The 18,391-nt window shown below is 41.6% G+C and overlaps 1 protein-coding gene across 1 annotated transcript; it reads left to right on the forward strand.

Moving 5' to 3' along the window:
* The first annotated feature begins 2,706 nt into the window (after nucleotides 1-2,706).
* LOC147539012 (uncharacterized) lies at nucleotides 2,707-5,543 on the forward strand. Its single transcript, XM_086644955.1, has 5 exons — nucleotides 2,707-2,882; nucleotides 3,604-4,199; nucleotides 4,274-4,438; nucleotides 4,515-4,861; nucleotides 4,937-5,543. The coding sequence occupies exons 2-5, from the start codon at nucleotides 3,605-3,607 to the stop codon at nucleotides 5,333-5,335; spliced, it is 1,506 nt and encodes a 501-aa protein (XP_086501081.1). The 5' UTR covers nucleotides 2,707-2,882; nucleotide 3,604; the 3' UTR covers nucleotides 5,336-5,543.
* The last annotated feature ends 12,848 nt before the right edge of the window (nucleotides 5,544-18,391 follow it).

Here is an 18,391-nt window from a genome sequence, read left to right on the forward strand (position 1 = left end):
AGACGAAGATTCACAGGTTCTTTTTTCAACCGTACTGTGGCACATATGGAAGGCAAGATGTGATAAATGTCTCTCCCATACCGACACTACTCATGAGATGATGATAACCAGGATTAGAGGTTCCCCAACACTTACCAGGTTTAATCAAACCAATGAGGAGTTTCAGGTTAATGAGCAGTCGTGCCAGCACTCGACATCTTTTGTCCAGATCAATGTTGACGCTTCATTCATAGACGTAACCGAAAATGCTGGAGTAGGTTGTTTCATGCAGGACGAGCATTCAGTTTTTGTGGCAGCTTCAGCTTACGAGGTCAGGGGTCAGAATGCGGAAGAATGTGAATGTTGGGCTATCATTAAGGCGTTGGAGTGGGCCAAACTCAATAACATTCCCTGCATTCGAATTGAGAGTGATAATCTTAATATTATTAGGCGAATACGTAACAAACAATCGACGGTCTACTGGCAATCGGAGAACCTTATGCAGAAGTAGTTTTCTCTTTTATCCCGAGGGAGAGTAACACGAGGGCGGATCAATTAGCTAAATGGGGTCGAACGCATGAAGGTAACTGGATGTGGCTTTCGGAACAAGCATATCGGGAGGCTTTTCTTTTTGTTAGTTCTTAATTTTCTTGTTTTCTCAACAAAAAAAAAGTGAACAGATGGTGTTTGGTTCATGATAGGAGGGTTAGCTTCGGGAGGGAGCCATTTCGTAGCAGAAGGTCTTTCATCTAAAGTTGATCAAGAAGCCATGGATTTTTCTCTTTCTAGTTCTATACGGAGAGAGGTCTTTCATCTATAGTTTATTGGCAACCCTTGCCGGTTGTGGACGGTAGAAAATCACACAATTAATAGATCGTCGATTGGTGGGCCACCGACAACTTGGGCTTTAGACCTCGAGACGGACGAAGTTCCGGTTGGACCTGTAGACAGAAAAAACGAGTAAAACCGTGAAGTCTTGGGGACACCGGGATGGTGTCCTGCCAAGGGCACTCCGACGGTCAAGTCAGCAAACTATAAAAGATAAGTATTTAAACGATTGAATGCTGAGGGTGTCACCGTGTTGTAACGTCGGAGGGTGGCTAGACTCGTAGAGTGGCCGGAGCTTCGACTCTACGGGATAGTTGGTCAGATTGATCTCCTGGAGCAGGTCGAGAGTTCGTCTCGAAAGGACTTCAGAAGGACTTCGAGGGTGATGGAGCTTGAAGATGTAATATCGTCGTCTAGAGTACTAATCAGAAGATACAAAATGAGAGAGAGAGAGAGAAGAATGTTCTGTAGTTTTCTAGTCGGTATCCGATGCCTTTGGAGTCTGAGTCTCCTTCTATTTATAGGCGACTGATGGACTCGTGGAGTCTGTTAGATCTGAGATAATTGGGGTCGAGGGTGACCCCAAACCCTAAGGGAGACTCGTTCTTGGCCGTCGATCTATCACCTGGAGTAACTCGATCGTACGATTACGCCGCCTCGACTTTAGGCTCTTCGTAGTCTGAGATCGCCTAACGGTACTTAAGGCGACGTGAGGTTTTAGAGCGACTTCGTCAAATGAGTACGTGGCGAGGTCTCCGGAGTTGAGGTTGACTCGGTAACCGGCAGGCTTTGAGGGCGACTAAGGGGTGCTTCGAGCATTATAACTTTTAATGGGTTATTGTTCGTCTAGATGGACGTTCACATGGGCTTAGAGCCGTTTGGACCTTTAGTTGGCTGAATTCCACGTTGGAGAGTGTCCAACTAGTAGGCAAGTGGGTCGGACCCAAATGATATTTGTTCGAAGTAGGCTCGGTCTAGGCAACCTTTAGACGAAGTGGGCCCAACACGATTTTTGACCACTACAGTTTGTCCCCCACTCTCTAAGTTAGTGATTTGCTTACTTAGAGAGTAGGTTGGTAGCGTCGAGGGAACGTCCAAATCCAGTGTCGTACTGGAGTCATAGTTCAGTTAATTTCAACCGTTATTGTGTCGGCCTAAAGATCTTGGTAGTTCGTTGGATAATTTGAGACCATTATTTGTATATATGAAATGTCAAAATATTGTCTGTGGGCCTAAAATTAATCGACGAATTGAAGGATTCTATACGAATGTCGGACAGACCAAGACACCGCCGTTAAAGAAAAATTAGAGAATTGGGCGATGTCAGAACAAAGGCCTCCAACCTGCCTATGGGCATTTTGGGGCAATCCCTCCAAAATGCCCATGGGCAGTTTGGAGGGAAAATTCTCCAAACCGCCCATGGGCAGTTTGGAGGAATTATCCCTCCAAACCGCCCATGGGCAGTTTGGAGGAATTATTCCTCCAGACCGCCCAGAGGCGGGTTGGAGGAATTTTTTCCTCCAGACCGCCCAGAGGCGGGTTGGAGGAATTTTTTCCTCCAGACCGCCTATAGGCAGCTTGGAGGACTTTCTTCCAAACTGCCTTTTGGCGGTCTAGGAAAATTCTTACTATATACGTTCTTTTTTTTTGTTACATGAGTGTGTATAGTATAGTATATATATATATATACATAAAGGTGCATGTATATATAATTATATGCGTTTGTGTACACCTATAATATATTATATATATGTACATCTATCATGTGTAGTATACATATATGTGTGTGAACAAATGTGTTCAAGTGTCATATAATTAAATAGACAAAACATGTTATTTGTGGGGGGTCTCAACAACTATATGACACATTTATGACAAAGTAAATTTTGTGGGTGTAATAGTACTACGTGGTGATGTGACATGTGAATTGGTGTGATCCACTCCTTTTGTGGCCCAACCCCTATATAAAGGAGTGAGGACCCCTCACTCCCTCACTTGTGTTGTGAGGACTTGGAGCAACTTGTGAGGATTTGGAGCAACTTGTGGAGGGATTTTGCTTGCTTTGGATATTTAAGGTAAGGTTTTTGGTTTTTACCTTTGTTCTTCATGTTCTTCATATTCTTTGCTTGTTTTTCCCATGTTCTTCATGTGTTCTTCCCATGCTTTCCATATTTTTCCTTTGCACGCTTTTAGCTAGATTTGATGCTTGAATCTTTATGAAATAATATATTTGTTGAAATCCATGTTTTGCTATTTATGGAATATTGGCCTTGAATTTGCTTGAAGTAGTCTAGATGGCTAAGTGTCGGCTCGTCTCTTAGGTGTTATGGTAGTATTAGATGCCTAGCCATTTAAAGTTTAGCAGGACTTTAGTTATCCTAGAGAGACCAAATATAGTCTAGCTGGACTAAGTGTTGGCTCAATCCATTGACTTTAGTTGCCCTAAAGAGACCAAATATAGTCTAGCTGGACTAAGTGTTGGCTCAATCCATTTAGCGGGACTTTAGTTGTCCTAAAGAGACCAAATATAGCCTAGTTGGACTAAGTGTTGGCTCAATCCATTTAGCGAGACTTTAGTTGTCCTAGACTTGCTGGACTAAGTATTGGCCCAATCCATTCGAGCTAGCGGGAGTTATTTGTCCTAGAGAGATAAAATATAGTCTGGTTAGACTAAGTATTGGTTCGCTCGCGAGTCATACGTGCAAATATTTGTTGGATTTGCTCCAGACAAAAGTTTGTAGACCTCGACATTAGGCGGGAAGCAATTGTTCACCCTTTTCCGTCGATGACTTGTAGGATGGAGGACCCGAGCATGTGCCTTACTGATGACAACGGCGAGGGTGCCTCAGACTCGCGTAGTGCCGAGGTAGAGGATATGCCAGAGGGGTGTTGTTTTTCGATACTTGATGACGAATATGTTAGTGGATTGCGACATGAGTATGATATCCCACCCGAAGTCGATATTAGGGCGGCTCACCCTAACGAGCTTGCCAGCTGGGGCAGTCCCCCTGGTTGGACGGCTATCTACGAGCATTGCTTCCGTTCGGGCCTTAGGTATCCCGTGCCTTCCCTAGTTTGCAGAGTGCTATCTCGGTACAAAATAGCCCCTTCTCAGCTCATGCCGAACACTTGGAGGTTGTTGTTAGCTCTAGCTGCCTCAGCGGAAAAGGAGGAGCAAGATGTAGACGAGGTCGACGTTTGCGCGTATTATTACTTGAAAGAGAATCACTTAGACCGCGGTCGGTATCAGCTAAAGATTCGCAGCGGTATGGTCCACCCCATCCTTAATTTGACCAAACATGACAGGAATTGGCAATGCCGATACTTCTTCGTTTGCGGCATGTTTGGTTGTAGTACTGAGCAGAACTTTCCACTTGGCTGGCGTCGCCCTTGTGAGTTATGCATGCGTTGTTTGTTTGATTTTTGTTAAGTAAAGAGTTTTGTCACCTGAATATCTTCTGCTTAGGTGTGAAGAAGGGCAACCGCCACGGTCTGACTTTCGAGGAAGCCGAGTATAGACTCGAGGCTTTCACTTTCTTAGAGGTCGAGAGGAGAGATTGGACGACCCTTCTTTGTCCGACAAACCTTCGACACCAACGTATCACTCGCCCTCTTTCTGTCGTTCCAATAGGTACATCATTTGCTTAAACTAACGAGTTATAGTTGCATTATGTTTCACTTACCTTTTTTCTGTTTGACTTGTTTAGCTGACGATATGCCTCCACGGAGAATTCTTCCGCCCTCGGCAAAGGAACTTGCTGCTAAGGGCACAAAGAAGATGATGCTTCGCTCTGCTCCATCTCAGCCAGTCGGTCCTTCGACTACCCCGGTCGAGCCTGCCCCTTCAGTTGAGCATGCTTGCCCCGAGACGACATTTATGCAGATTCGAGTTGGTAATTATCGTACTCAAGTGCCCGAGGGTGCATCAGTGTTCCGAGACCCTTCTTTTGTGCAAGGATTGTCTGATCTCTACTACTTGGATGGTGATGTGGACTTCCTTGATGAGTTGGGCGCTGAGGAGGCGATGAGGCGTGTGGCCATTGGTGGTGCCCAGGTAAGCTTTTGTGCTTCTTGAACTCTTAGTTCCTCAGTTGATTGAACGGTTAATGTATTTTTATGTTTTTTGCAGGCCGTGTCTGGGATCTTTCATGCCCAGAGGCTCATTTCTTCCTACGCGAAGCAGGTGGCTGAGCTGAAGGAGGAATGCTCGAAGGGGAAGGGCAGGGAGAGTGCCCTTGAGGCTCGCATTAGTTCTCTTGAGGAAGAAATGTTGAGGTTGAAGATAACTCATGAAGAGTTGAAAGTTTCATCTGAAGGATTCAAGGCGGAACATAATGACTGTGCGACAAACATTCTCAAAATGGGGGAATCTGCAGCATTACGTGCTCGAGCCGAGATGGCGAAGGAGTACCAGAGAGGTCTTCATACAACCTGGGTCATAAACGACGAGTTGGAGAACTGGAGGGAATGGCGAAGGGAGAACGGGTATGATTCTCATGATGATACTATAGATGGACCAGATGCTTGATCGGGTCTTTGATGTTGGGTAGGTTTTTGTTTAAACGTATTTTCGATGCCTTTGAGGCAAGTCGTGTCGTCTCGGTGCCCATGGGGCTTTGTTTTTGTGTTCTAGACGTGTATTAAACACCCTCAAGGCATATGCAACTTTAGACGCCCATGGGGCTTTTTGTGATGCCTTGTTGTTGTTCTAACTTTCCTTTACTTGGTATTTATCAGTAGAATTGTAGTCTTGACCATTCAAATATTTGTAAAGGTGATGATCTCTTCAATGAGTTTTATGACTCAAGTCACTTCAATCAAACACTAAAAAAAAGGTACTCATAAGAAAGTGTAACAAAAATGAGTTGAGTAAGAAGTATTACAAAGTAATTTAGACTTGAGGTTTGTAATCCCGAGCCTAGTGGATGAAATTTTGAGGGTGCTCTTTTTGAGCTTGACCTTCGGAATTGCATTGTCGTCTACAGAGTTGTCCCTAGGCTAGCATTTTTGAATGCATTCTTCTGGAATGGTAGAATTCTGGGACTTTGTAGTTGGAGTTGAGCCTTGAGGCGTAATTCCGTCATGTAGAGCTCGAGGTCGTATTCTTTGAGGAAAAAGGTGAAAATTTCAAGTCGTTCTATTGCTTTGATGATTTCGAAGTCTCGAGCTCTTTTGTCGTTTTTAGGTAACATCCGAGGTGTTAACATTCCTCGGGTTGTATTTATCTCGAACCTTCTTTAGGCAGGGTGGAGTGTGGGAGACGTCTCGGCCCACATGAACTGCAATGTGTAAAGAGAGTTAAATAAAAGCAATTAATAGAGGAAGTGAGATAAGTGGCGTCTTGTGTATTGTGTGGCTGAAATGGGGGTGTAAGAAGGTGTATGATGTAGTAGTACTTCCTGTTAGGCAACCTGGAGATCGAGTGTGAACCACGTCGCTTCGTTGAAGTGACAGTAAGACTCTAGAAATAATTATGCTTTCGTCGAGGTCTTATGTTCTTCGTCTAGAAGTTTGAGGTTGATTGCTCTGGTCTCTAACACGGCTATGCAGGAAGTTCAGCTTGCATGTTGGTGTGACGTTGTCCCTGTTAGGCCAATTAGAGTTCGAGCGTGGACCTTGTTGCCTCATTGAAGTGACAATAAGCTTCTAGGAAGTACTGATTCCCCGTAGAAGTCTTGTGTTCTTCGTTTGAAGTGTAAGATCGAAGCTCTAGTCTTGTGATGAGTTCGTTGGAACTCAATTATTTGTCTTCAAATTTCGTGTGTTAGTCGCTAAGTTTGGAGAAATTAGTTGTGTTAAATAGTTTTTGCAGGATACTCTCAAAAATGCAAAGAAGTTACTAATTACAAGAAGATGATGGAGATATCTATTAAGATATGTGTCCTGGTACTTATAAAAGATGATGCTGGTGAAAAGAATGGTTTGTTTAGGGTTCGTTTTTGCAGTCAGGCAATTTATTAAAGGCATGAAGAAGATAACCAAATTCACATGGACCTGATGTGTAAATAGCTTACCCATGTGGTGGCTACTGTTAATGAGTTTGAGCTGGTAAAAAAACAAAGAAAGAAAAGAAAGTGGGACCGCCACTTTTAATAGATTAAATGGGTATCCAACTTGAGTTTTCAATTTTGGTTGTTTGGGATGTGGGTCCCATGAGATACTTAATAGTTTGATCAACTGATTTGATAACTACACAAGGGATTTTTTTTGGATTCATTAGAATCTAGAAATCCATGAGGAGTTGGATTAGGATGAAAAATCTTGCCGTAAAAGAAACTGGTTTGAAACCCTAATACCCTATCTATATATATAACAGTAGCCATATTGAACGGGAGGCAGAGAGAGAGGCAACTAAGAAAACAGAGAGAAAGTAATTTTTACTTTCTTAGAGATAAAGTGAAGAGGACTGCAAGTACAACTTTGGAAGTGGACGGAGATCAACACCGAAACGTCATATGGGTGAAATCTTATTCTTTTTCTTTAATTTAACTACTTTCATCGTTGTAATGGAGTGCTAAACTCTTCACCTAGAGTGAAAGATGAAGCCACAAATATGAATAAAATTGTGTTTAGTCTCAATGATTCTCTTGATTGTGTTTTGCTATAAGAAAATATTAAACTCTTTTTAGTTTTTCTTTTGATGTATTTTTCATTATCTATTCTTCCGATTTGATATATCATATTTAGGTTTGAATCTTTAATGATTTATGCTTATTAGTTGATAGATAATAGTTAAGTCATCATTGTTTCGCTAAATTGAGTTTAAACTTTTATATGATTATGTGCTTTTGAAACTACATATTATCCGATATTTGAATGCAAGTGGTATATAAAATATTGAGTTATAAAATAGATAGAGAATTATGAATGGTTAGATATTACTTTTATGAATATTTATGGTGGATTCCAAACTCTAGGTTTTTTTTTTATTGATTTTCTCTCAATCATTTATTATTTTCGATAGTTATTTAATTTTATCATCAAAACTGAATCTCAAAGTTACTTATTCACTAGTTTAGGATTAAAAATAGGTTTAACTTGTCTTCGTGGGATCGACCCGTACTTGCTAGGTCTACACTACATAGACCCGTGCACTTGCGGATTTATTATAAAATCGGATTTATTTTAGCCTATTATTTAGGTTAGTATAAATACGCATCATCTTGCTTTGGCTCTGAGGGAATCCGAGGCACCGTTTATCCCCCAGCCTAAGTGTAGAAAAATAGTTTTTCTGGACTTAGGTTGTTTACCGGTCGGTTAGCGTCAGTGGATGAGTGAAGGTTGTGCTTCTCCTGCTTGTCCCTGAGCCGACCTGTACGCACACAAAAACGATGGTCGATGGCAGCGCCATCGACCCTCCGACGCTCAAGTTAGTAGTATTCTATCAATAGAGGGAAGGATAGAAGTAAGTAGTGAATACATTCAGTACTTCATGGACGTTGAGATGAACACTGTTTGACCTTATATGGAGTCTTGGATTGTGCAAGACTTGAGAATGGTTTGGTTCGTTCGTGCTTCCGAGGGATCATTGATAATTTTTGTGTCCCTGATTGAAGGTGGGGAATGTTTCACGCCTTTTGGTCTAGAAGTTGAATCAACTTTTCCAGACTGTTATCTTTTGAGTCGACTGAAGCTGGTGGATGATGGAGGTTTTGTTTTCCACCCATGCTTGTCCCCCTGTCTTTCGTGCTCGCTCTGCAATTGGGTGGGAGGTCGATGGTGGCGCCATCGACCCTCAAGTACAAAAGTTACTTAGTAGAGTTTTTTAAAATATAAACTTTTGAGGTGGAGTTTAGGAAGGTTAGAGATACACCTCTAGCGAGACGTCTGTTTGTCTGGATAAGATGCTCTAACCTGCAAAAAATCGAGCTAGAGGGTTAGTCGGTGGCGTAGCCACCGACTCTCCGATGCTTAAGTCAGTAAGGTATTTGAGAATAAATTTAAACAAAAAGTTTAGAGTTTAGAAGTGATACGACTTAAGATGTGTTGCGTTCCAGCTGTATGCTCTATCAGTTTAAGATGTGTTGCATTCAAGCTGTATACTCTATCCTGCAAAAAATCGAGCTAGAGGGTTAGTCGGTGGCGTAGCCACCGACTCTCCGATGCTTAAGTCAGTATAGTGTTTGAGATAAAATTTAAACAAAAAGTTTAGAGTTTAGAAATGATACAGCTTAAGATGTGTTGCATTCCAGCTGTTATTGATGTTGAGTCCATCTTTGGCTTGTAGTTTATATGCACCTTGCCCTACTATTCTAGTTATTAGGTAGGGTCCTTCCCAAGTTGGTGCTAATTTTCCAGCTCCAATTTCTTTAGTGTTCTGGAACACTTTTCGAAGTACCCAGTCACCCACTTTGAAGGTTCGAGCCCTGATATTTTTGTTGTAGTGGCGAGCTGCCTTCTGTTGGTAGGCTGCATTTCTGATTACTGCCAAGTCCCGTAACTCGTCGATAGTGTCTATGTTATGGTTGAGTTATTCCCAGTTCCCTTCTTCACTAGTCCACTGGGATCTAGTTGATGGAAGTCCTGCTTCGGCTGGCAGAACAGCTTCTGAACCATATGCAAGGGAGAAGGGTGTTTCGCCAGTTGGAGTTCGAGCAGTGGTTCGATACGACCAGAGGATGATGTGGCGTGAAAATGCCACATTTAGGTCACTTAACTTTGATGAGTTAGTTCTTTTCGAGTTTTATCTCTAATTATTTATGTGTTTTTATTGCTAGGTAGTTTATTTGGGGTTTCGCGTGTAATTCGGAATAAAGAGAGCGAATTATCACATTTTCATCTTATGCGACAAAAGGGAAGAAAAGAGTACCAGGGGTATTTTGGTCATTTTGGTCAAAATCAGAAGTCAAACAACAAGTGAAGTCAATGACGAGTCCGACGGTGAAAACGGAAGTTGATTCGGAGTTCGGACGGAGAAGTTGTGAATGAAAGAAGCCGAGGTTCGGTCTTGAAACAAGGATTCTATGAAGGCACCCCCCTTGGTTCTAAATGTAGAGACAAGATGAAGACACTCCCTTGCTTTAGAAAGAAGCCCAACCCAAGAGCCCAAAGAGGAAGAGAATAATAGAGATTCTATGGGCACCTTTTTGGTCCAAGTCAAAATGATCTAAGACTTAGTCAAGTTAGGGTTGTGTATACACAAGAGAGAAAAAGGATAGGACACTATTCATCATCTTCTTGACTAAGAACCAAGCAAGAGAGAGAAGGGAGGGTTCTTGAGGGTCCTCTATCACCAAGGTTCTAGGGTTAGAGTTTGAATAGAGGGAAGTAGAGAGAAGGTGCCGGCCAAGCTAGGCCGGCCAAGACTAAGGCCGGCCAAAGCTTGGCCGGCTTGGGCTGAACGAAGAGTACTCGGGACAGGCAGCAAGAACAGCTCGGTCCTTCAACTCGGGCAACAAGCTTCATAGCTCGGGGTGCTTCAACAGCTCGGGTTTTGAGGACACTCAACAGCAGCTCCGACCAGCAGCGCACGGGACCATCATCAAGCACGGGACAGCAGCTGGTTATGGCCGGGATTGATGTTCTTTGGCCGGATTTCTTGAAGCTTCTTTGCCGGATCTATCTAGGGTTTCCGGCCACTTTCTTGGCAGGAAACCTTAGGGTTTTTGCTCCCCATCATCTTGGCTACCTACCCATGTTGTTTGATTTGGTTTTTGATTAAAAGTGATTAGAGAGAGAAAGCTTGGTGAAGCTTTAATGGTGGTGGGTTTTAAATGAAGAAGATGAGTCTGGTTGCTAAGGGGAGATCTGATTTTTGCTCGGGGAGACCCATTATGCACTGGTAAGGGGAAATCCAGAAATTTGCTAAGGGGAGATCGGCCGAACCTTAACTACTCAAATTTTCCGACGAACCTAGCCCCGAACCACATCGAAAAAGGGGGATTTCTCATCATCTTCTTTCTATTTATTACTTATTCACCATGTTAGCTCAATCAAGTGTGTCATTAATGAGATGAAATGTGATGAATTTGTGATTATCTATGTGATGATTTAATGTTTTGACAATAAATTGATGTTTTCTTATTTTAATTACTTGTTTCAATCGTTTTTCATGTGTCTTATCAAGTACTTCGCATAGTTAATCGATTAGGCAAAGTGATCGATATCGATCGTAGTCTAGATCCAAATTTCATGTGTCTTGTCATGCACTTCACATAGTTAGGCGGCTAGACGACATTTTCGATGATTCGGTTTTAATCGTTTAGGAAGTTTGTTTGACTAAGTATTATCTCCGGACATACGTAGTGCTTATGAACATCCACCGTAGGAATCGAGACTAGGTTTGTATCAATACATTCGATTGGACCGTAAATAGTTGTAGGTCCACCACAACGGATTCCCGGACCTCGACACTTCTCTCACTTATTTGTTGCCTCCCTACTCTTGTTCCTTCAACTCTTCTCTCGAATCTCTCTCGCCTGTTTACATTGATAATTTAGTTTGTTTACTTGTTTTCTTCTTTTGTTAGTTATTCGATTATCAAACTCCTCATTTACCTTTGTTCCCTTTTCGTCTTAGTCTAAGTTAGCTAGTAACACTTAAACCGACAAATAAGACCCTTCGATATCCAAACTACCTTCCTATCCTTGGATCGACTCCGGTTTTACCGGTTACTACTTGATACCTCCGCTTGGGTGTGCAACCTTTTCGGGTGCATCAAGTTTTTGGCGCCGCTGCCGGGGATAGGTCTAGTAGTTTGAATATCGTTTGTCGTGTTTTTCATTAGTTTGGTGTTATTTGTTTACTTAGACGTTTTTTTTGTTTATTTTCGTAGTTTCTTCTTAATTTTTTTGAATTTCTCTAAGGTACTCATCCAAGGAGCTCTAAAGGACGAAAGTTAACAAGTTTGGGGATATAAAGGGAGACACAAGAAAAGGGAAGAGGATCAAATTGTGGTAACAAACGCCACCTCTAGTATCGTTCCCTAACCTTTACCTATTTGAGTGGCTTAAGTGCATTTGCATCTTGTCTATTATTGATAGTAGTTGAATTGAAAACTTGTGATTGCTTGCATTTTGCTTTAATTGTGCTTCAATGGATGTTTATGGGAATGATAGTTGGAGTGATGGGTATAAGGTTCATCGACCACTTAGAAGTCTTAGAGACTACCTTGAACCTAATATGGCTAGCATACCTTCATGCATCATATTTCCGAGTTATGAGTGTAATTTAGACATAGACCCTAAGATTATTCCATTACTTCCTATATTTCGAGGCCTAGAGAATGAAGATCCATATTTTCATTTGAGAGAGTTCGATGAGATTTGCTCGATACTCCCAATCAATGGAGTACTTGAGGAAGTCGCTAAGCTCAAACTATTTCCATTATCATTGAAAGAAAAGTCGAAGATATGGTTTCATTCTCTAAGGCCTAGGACTATAAGAAGTTGGGATGAGATGACTAGGGCGTTTTTGAAAAAGTTTTTCCCAATCCATCGAACCAACACCTTAAGAAGAGAAATTATGAATTTTGGGCAACACAAAGAGGAGACCTTCTTTGGGTGTTGGGAGAGATTTAAAGACCTCCTTCTCGCATGTCCACATCATAACTATGAAATATGGAGGGTCATCGGGTTCTTTTACGATGGCTTGACCTCCAAAATGAAACACTTCGTGGAAGTGATGTGCAACGGAGAGTTTATGAGTAAAAGTCCTAATGAGGCTTGGGAGTATCTCGACCTCTTAGCGGAAAAAGTCCAAGATTGGGACACACCCGTTAATAGTGACCGAGATATAGCCGAAGGAAACCATTACTCAAAAAGAGGCATATGCTTTTTAAAGGAAAATGGGGAAGTACATGATGAAGTTTTCAACTTGTCTCGGAAAGAATTAACAGATATGCATGATGGTGATTTGGTGATTGATAGTGTCTGTAGCATTTGTGCAAGTCGAGAACACCTAGCGGGTGAATGCCCTACTATTTCTCTTTGTCGAGATGTCTCACTAGGATGCACAAATGTCGTAGACACTCATATGAAGCACGTAGGTTCGAGGAGTGATGTCTTTACAAATGATTATGAGAATCTTCAAGAGCCCTTAGTCGGTTTCACTTATGCGTCTCATCATGAGAGGAATCTTGAAGATGTTTCAAAATCATTTTATGAGGCAGAAACTCAGATTAGCCAAAACACTTTGCACGCCCTTAAAGAGTTGGAGGAAAAATTGAAAGACATCGAGAAAGGGGTTTTACAACCCCAAACTCCAATAAATTCCAAGGGTATAGGTGAAGGTAATACACCTAATGCTAATGTTAAGTCCAATTCCAGTCTCAAAAGTGATGAAATGATAAGCTTGGATACTCCCATGACGGTAGACATACCCGAGGATCGTGCAACTTTTGAGAATGGTAATGGGAATAACAAGGTTTTAAAATCGAAATTTGAGTCTGAACTGGTTGATAAACCTCATTCTGCTTTCCCTCAACAATTGTTCCCTACCAATGATATGAATATGCTGGCATCGATAGTTAAGAGGGACAATACTAGTAGTGCTCAGGAGAACCATAACGACATGACTAGTTTGTTACCTGAGACCGTTGTAGCTATTAAAGATGGACTAGATGTGGATGCCCTCTTGAGCGGAGCTATAGATTTCTCTAAGGACACGTATGATATCGAGACGAGAATAATGTTTAAACGATTGGTTGAACCTTCACTGAAGGAAACTTCTGACTTAGTCCCGAGCCTTATGGACAAATCCTTAAGTTCTAGTTCGACATCTAAACCAATATCTCATACATACGTAGATCCCTTTAGTGAAATGCATGTCCTCCCTGTTATTATGTCAAACTTTGTTGCCTTGTCGTCATCCAAGTTTGGGGATTACCTCTTATTTTTTTCCGTCTCACGTATAAACCCATACCATTACATTGTTGTGAGACGGTTCTTACCAGTTAAAACTTTCGTATGGGTAGACCCCCAAATATTTCGTCTTTTGTTATATGATTGGTTGATCTATTGAGATGAGTTTGATGTTTGTGGGTATCATCTCTGGAAACCCTCCACGAGACATAACTCGTGCTCTTGTGAAAGCAAGAGAATCAATGACTAATTGCATGGTTCGATGCAATCGAGTGATCCTGCGTGAGTGGTCATTTTTATGTGGTCATGCTTATGCTTCATTCTTATGTTTTATATTGATGTGTTAGGAGTGTTTCTCACTTTGTATACTTTTGGGACGTGGTTCATTCCAAGTTTGGGGATGGCAATGGGCTTATCATCAACTTGGAACTCGAATACACAAGTCTTGGTAGTATAAATTTTTATCTCCGTCGGCTATGGTAATATCCTTCCACTCTTCTCTTTAACTTATTGTACCTCTTATATTTTGGTGAGTATATGCTTAGTACATTGAGGACAATGTTAGTTTTAAGTTAGGGGATGGGGATACGACCATTTAGTCGCATGACATCATGACCTTAGATTTCAAAAGACAAGAGGGTTCAACAAATTGACCAAATTTGAAAATTTTTGGGTAGATTTGGTATGACTCTAGTGGTATTCTTGAGTATGTTGATGCATGTGGTTCTTTCTCGATAAATCTTATGCATGCTCTTAGTCTTTTCATGAATGTTGAGTCCTTTGGTGTTGGTGTTTTATCATGTGAGTATCATCTTAGGGAAGAAGGAACACTTCTAAGTGACCTAAAATAGTCATTAGTGGAGACTTAAACCCATGTGAGATATCTGAGCCTTTTTATTGCCTTTGAGTGTACTCTTCCGCGCTAACTCCGAGTAGAATGAAGAGCTACTCAACTTCGCAACTTTCAATAGAGCTTAGACGATCTCATGAGCTCAACTTCCTTAGCCACTAGGAGTGACATCAGGATAGCGAATAAACCTTACTCTTGTAGTCCATGAAACCCGATAATGGTGTCAACTTTAGGGAAACGGATACTCCACCATCCATTCATCATACTACTCTCGAGAATGAAGACATGAAAAGTAAAGAAGAAAGGATGTGAAAGCAAAATGTGAAAGTAAAGGTGATTTGCTGAGAATACTAGTTGTATTTTTGTTTTGGTGTGTGGGTATGTGTGTAAAAAAGAAAAGAAAGTGAAAAAGTGAAAAAAGGAAAAAACGAAAAAAAAAAAGAAAAAAGAAAAAGAGAAAAGTGAAAAGAAGAGAAAAGAAAGAAAAAGAAAAGAAAAAAAAAAAGAAAGTGTTTAAATGTGTTATTTTGTGTTTGTGTAGCTGTTGTGGAAAATAAAGTATTCAAGGCAAAAAGTCAAGTTTAAAGGTTGTTTGAGTATTCTTTTATCATTGAAGGCGTCGACATTCCCGGGATTTCATCATCTTCCATTCCATCACTTGTATCCGTTTACCTTTAGGAAACATTATTAGAGGGTAGAGTGGGTGAGAAGGGTGAGTGAGCTTCCCCATTCCGTTAGTGGTTGTTTCTATTCCTAAGAGATCATTTCGTTTTAGAACTTGATATCCTCATTCAATTTTGTATGTGTTGAGTTTACTTTATTCCATGCTCACACATGAGAGTGAACCATTACAATTCGATTTTGAGTGATTTCATGTTTAAGAGCGTATGACCGTGAGGCTAAAGTCGAGGCGAAATGTGCTATGATAGGAAACAAGGTTTTGTAACTTTAGCCTTGGATGATACTCATGATGATGAGACATTTGCACTTGAGTATGAAACTATTAGTGAGGAGACTCTTAGCATGCTTTTGTGTTTATTGGTTTGGTTCATATGTTTGACATACTTAAGTCTCTCACTTGTTGATCATCACCTTATTTGCATCGATAGTTGAACCCTTATATCTCTTGGAATCTTGAACTTTGTGGGTGTATTCACTGGAAACCCTCACGAGACAAAACTCGTCCTTTAGGGGTAACCTAAGGGTTTAAAGGCTTGTTGCATACGCTAAATGCAACCGGGATGCCTCCGAAAGTGAGTTAGGTTTACTTTATTGTCTTGTTTTGTTTGTTTGCTCGAGGACTAGCAGAGGACTCAAGGTAGCTCGTCTGCCCATGCTCCTTTAGCCTTTTTGAGCCTTTTCTTCAAAGTTTTTATGATAGTCTTGTTCGAAGCTTCTGCTTGGCCATTCGATTGGGGGTACCTCGGGGTAGAGAAGCTGAGTTTGATCCCCCAATTTTGACAGAAGTCTTGAAAATCAAAATTGATGAACTGAGACCCGTTGTCTGTGACAATCTCTTTCGGGACTCCGAACCTGCAAATAATATTTTTCCAGACAAAAGTTTTTACCTCTCGATCTCGAACTTGGTGATAGGCTTCGGCCTCGATCCACTTGGTAAAATAGTCAGTAACGGCTAGCATGTATACTCGTTGCCCTGGGGCTGTGGGAAGTTTGCCTACAATATCCATCCCCCACTTCATGAAAGGCCAAGGTGATAAAATTGAGTTTAGGCGTTCAGGTGGCAAATGAGAGGATTGGGCAAATCGTTGGCAACTATCACACCGTTTAGAGAAATTTGAAGCGTCAGTTCTCATGGTTGGCCAGTAATAACCAGCCGTGAGGGCTCGGTTAGCCAGGCTGCGACCACCTGCATGATTGGCACACTCACCTTCATGTAATTCTGCTAGTACGTACCTGGCTTTGTTAGGAGTGACGCATTTGAGGTATGGGCCAGAGTATGATCTTTTTTGTAACTGGCCTTCAAGTGTAGTGAACCGCGCAGCTTTGGCTCGAAGTCTCCTCGCCTCGTTTTTATCTTCTGGAAGCTCATCATTCGTTAAGTATCAGAGTATTGGAGTCGTCCAATTATCAGCTAGATCTGTACTGGCCACTTGGTAAGTTGGAGACTTCCATACAGCTGGCCACTCGAGGATGACCAGAGGGATAGTCTGAACTGCTTTAGTCTGGATGGAGGATCCCAAGTTGGCCAGTGCATCGGCGTGCTCATTGTCAAGTCGAGGAACTTGGGTTATACAAATTTCTTCGAATTCGACTTGCATTTCTTTTACAAGGGCCAGATAGGCTGTCATTTTGGCGTCTCGGGCTTGGTAAGTTCCTTGAAGCTGGTTAACTACCATTTGGGAGTCTGACCTGATTTCAAGATGTCGAATACCCATGTCTTTGGCAAGGGCTAGGCCAGCAATAAGGGCCTCGTACTCTGCTTCGTTATTGGTCGCTTTGAAGCTGTATCTAATGGAACGTTGGATCAGGTCTCCTTCTAGAGATTGGAGAACCACGCCTAGACCGACCCCGTTCATGTTGCTCGAGCCGTCTACAGACAAAATCCACTTTTGTTTGCTTCGATCTGTAAGACACAAAAGTTCCTTCTCGGCCTGTGGCGAAGTGTTAGCTGAAAAATCAACGATAAAATCGGCTAATGCTTGGAACTTGATGGCAGTCCTAGGCCGATAGGTTATATCATATTCACTTAATTCTACGACCCATTTGGTGAGTCTCCCAGACAACTCTGGTTTATGAAGTATGCTTTTCAAGGGAAAGGCTGTGACAAAAACTATTGAATGGCACTGGAAGTATGGTCTCAACTTCCTAGCTGCCATGACTAAGGCCAATGCGAGTTTTTCAAGCTGACTATAGCGAGTCTCAGCGTCGAGCAAAGTTTTACTAACGTAATAAATAGGAAATTGCTTACCTTCTTCTTCTCGAATTAGCACAACACTTACAACAGTCTCGGAGACCGCTGATATATATATAAATTCTCACCTTCTTTAAACTTCGAGAGTAAAGGTGGAGTGGTTAAATACCTTTTCAAATCCTGAAGTGCTTCTTCGCAAGTTGGAGTCCAGTTGAACTCTTTGGACTTGCGTAAGGTGGAAAAGAAGTGATGGCACTTCTCTGACGATCATGAGATAAAGCGACTTAGAGCAGCTACTCGGCCAGCCAGTTTTTGGGCGTCCTTGACACAGGAAGGAGAAGGGATATTGATTACCGACTAGATCTCATCAGGATTTGCTTCAATGCCTCTCTGGGTACATGCTATACCTTTTTAGGACATCAAAAGCCTGCTGGAGGTGTTCGAGGTGCTGCTCAGCGATCAAGGACTTGACCAACATGTCGTCGATGTAGACCTCCATGGTGTCGCCTAACATGCTGGAGAATATCTTGTTGACTAGCCTCTAGTCAGGGCCGTGCTAGGGCAAGTGCGGGCAGGGCGCCCGCACTGGGCCCCCCGACCGTAAAGGCCCGTTTTCGATAATGTCCTAACAATAGGTTATATATATGTAAAGATCCTTATTTATTACAATACATCTCATGGGCGAGATGGTTAGGTACCGTGAATTCCATCCCTTTGACCGAGGTTCGAAACTCCACAGACCCATTTATTTTTTTGGTTTTTTCTTTTGGTTTTGTGATGGTCAAGGTAACATTGTTAATTGGATCTTTATTTCTACTCTATTACACCTTTTGAAAATTAGGTGCATTTCTTTCATTTTTTTCAAATATTTTTTTGAAAATATAAATAAAAAACTACTAAAAAATCAAAATATTTAAATATATATGTGAAACTCATGATAAAATACTACATTAAAAGACTCACTTTTAGATTCTAAACTATACCTTCAAATTTTGTTTGTAATACTTTTGTTTTCCAAAAGACCCTAATTCAAGTTGCGCACGGGCCCCCGAAATTCTCAGG

This window comes from Eschscholzia californica, unplaced genomic scaffold, assembly GCF_041429995.1.
Source record: "Eschscholzia californica isolate CP2 unplaced genomic scaffold, dmEscCali1.0.p SCAF_5, whole genome shotgun sequence".
Classification (NCBI taxonomy): Eukaryota; Viridiplantae; Streptophyta; class Magnoliopsida; order Ranunculales; family Papaveraceae; genus Eschscholzia; species Eschscholzia californica.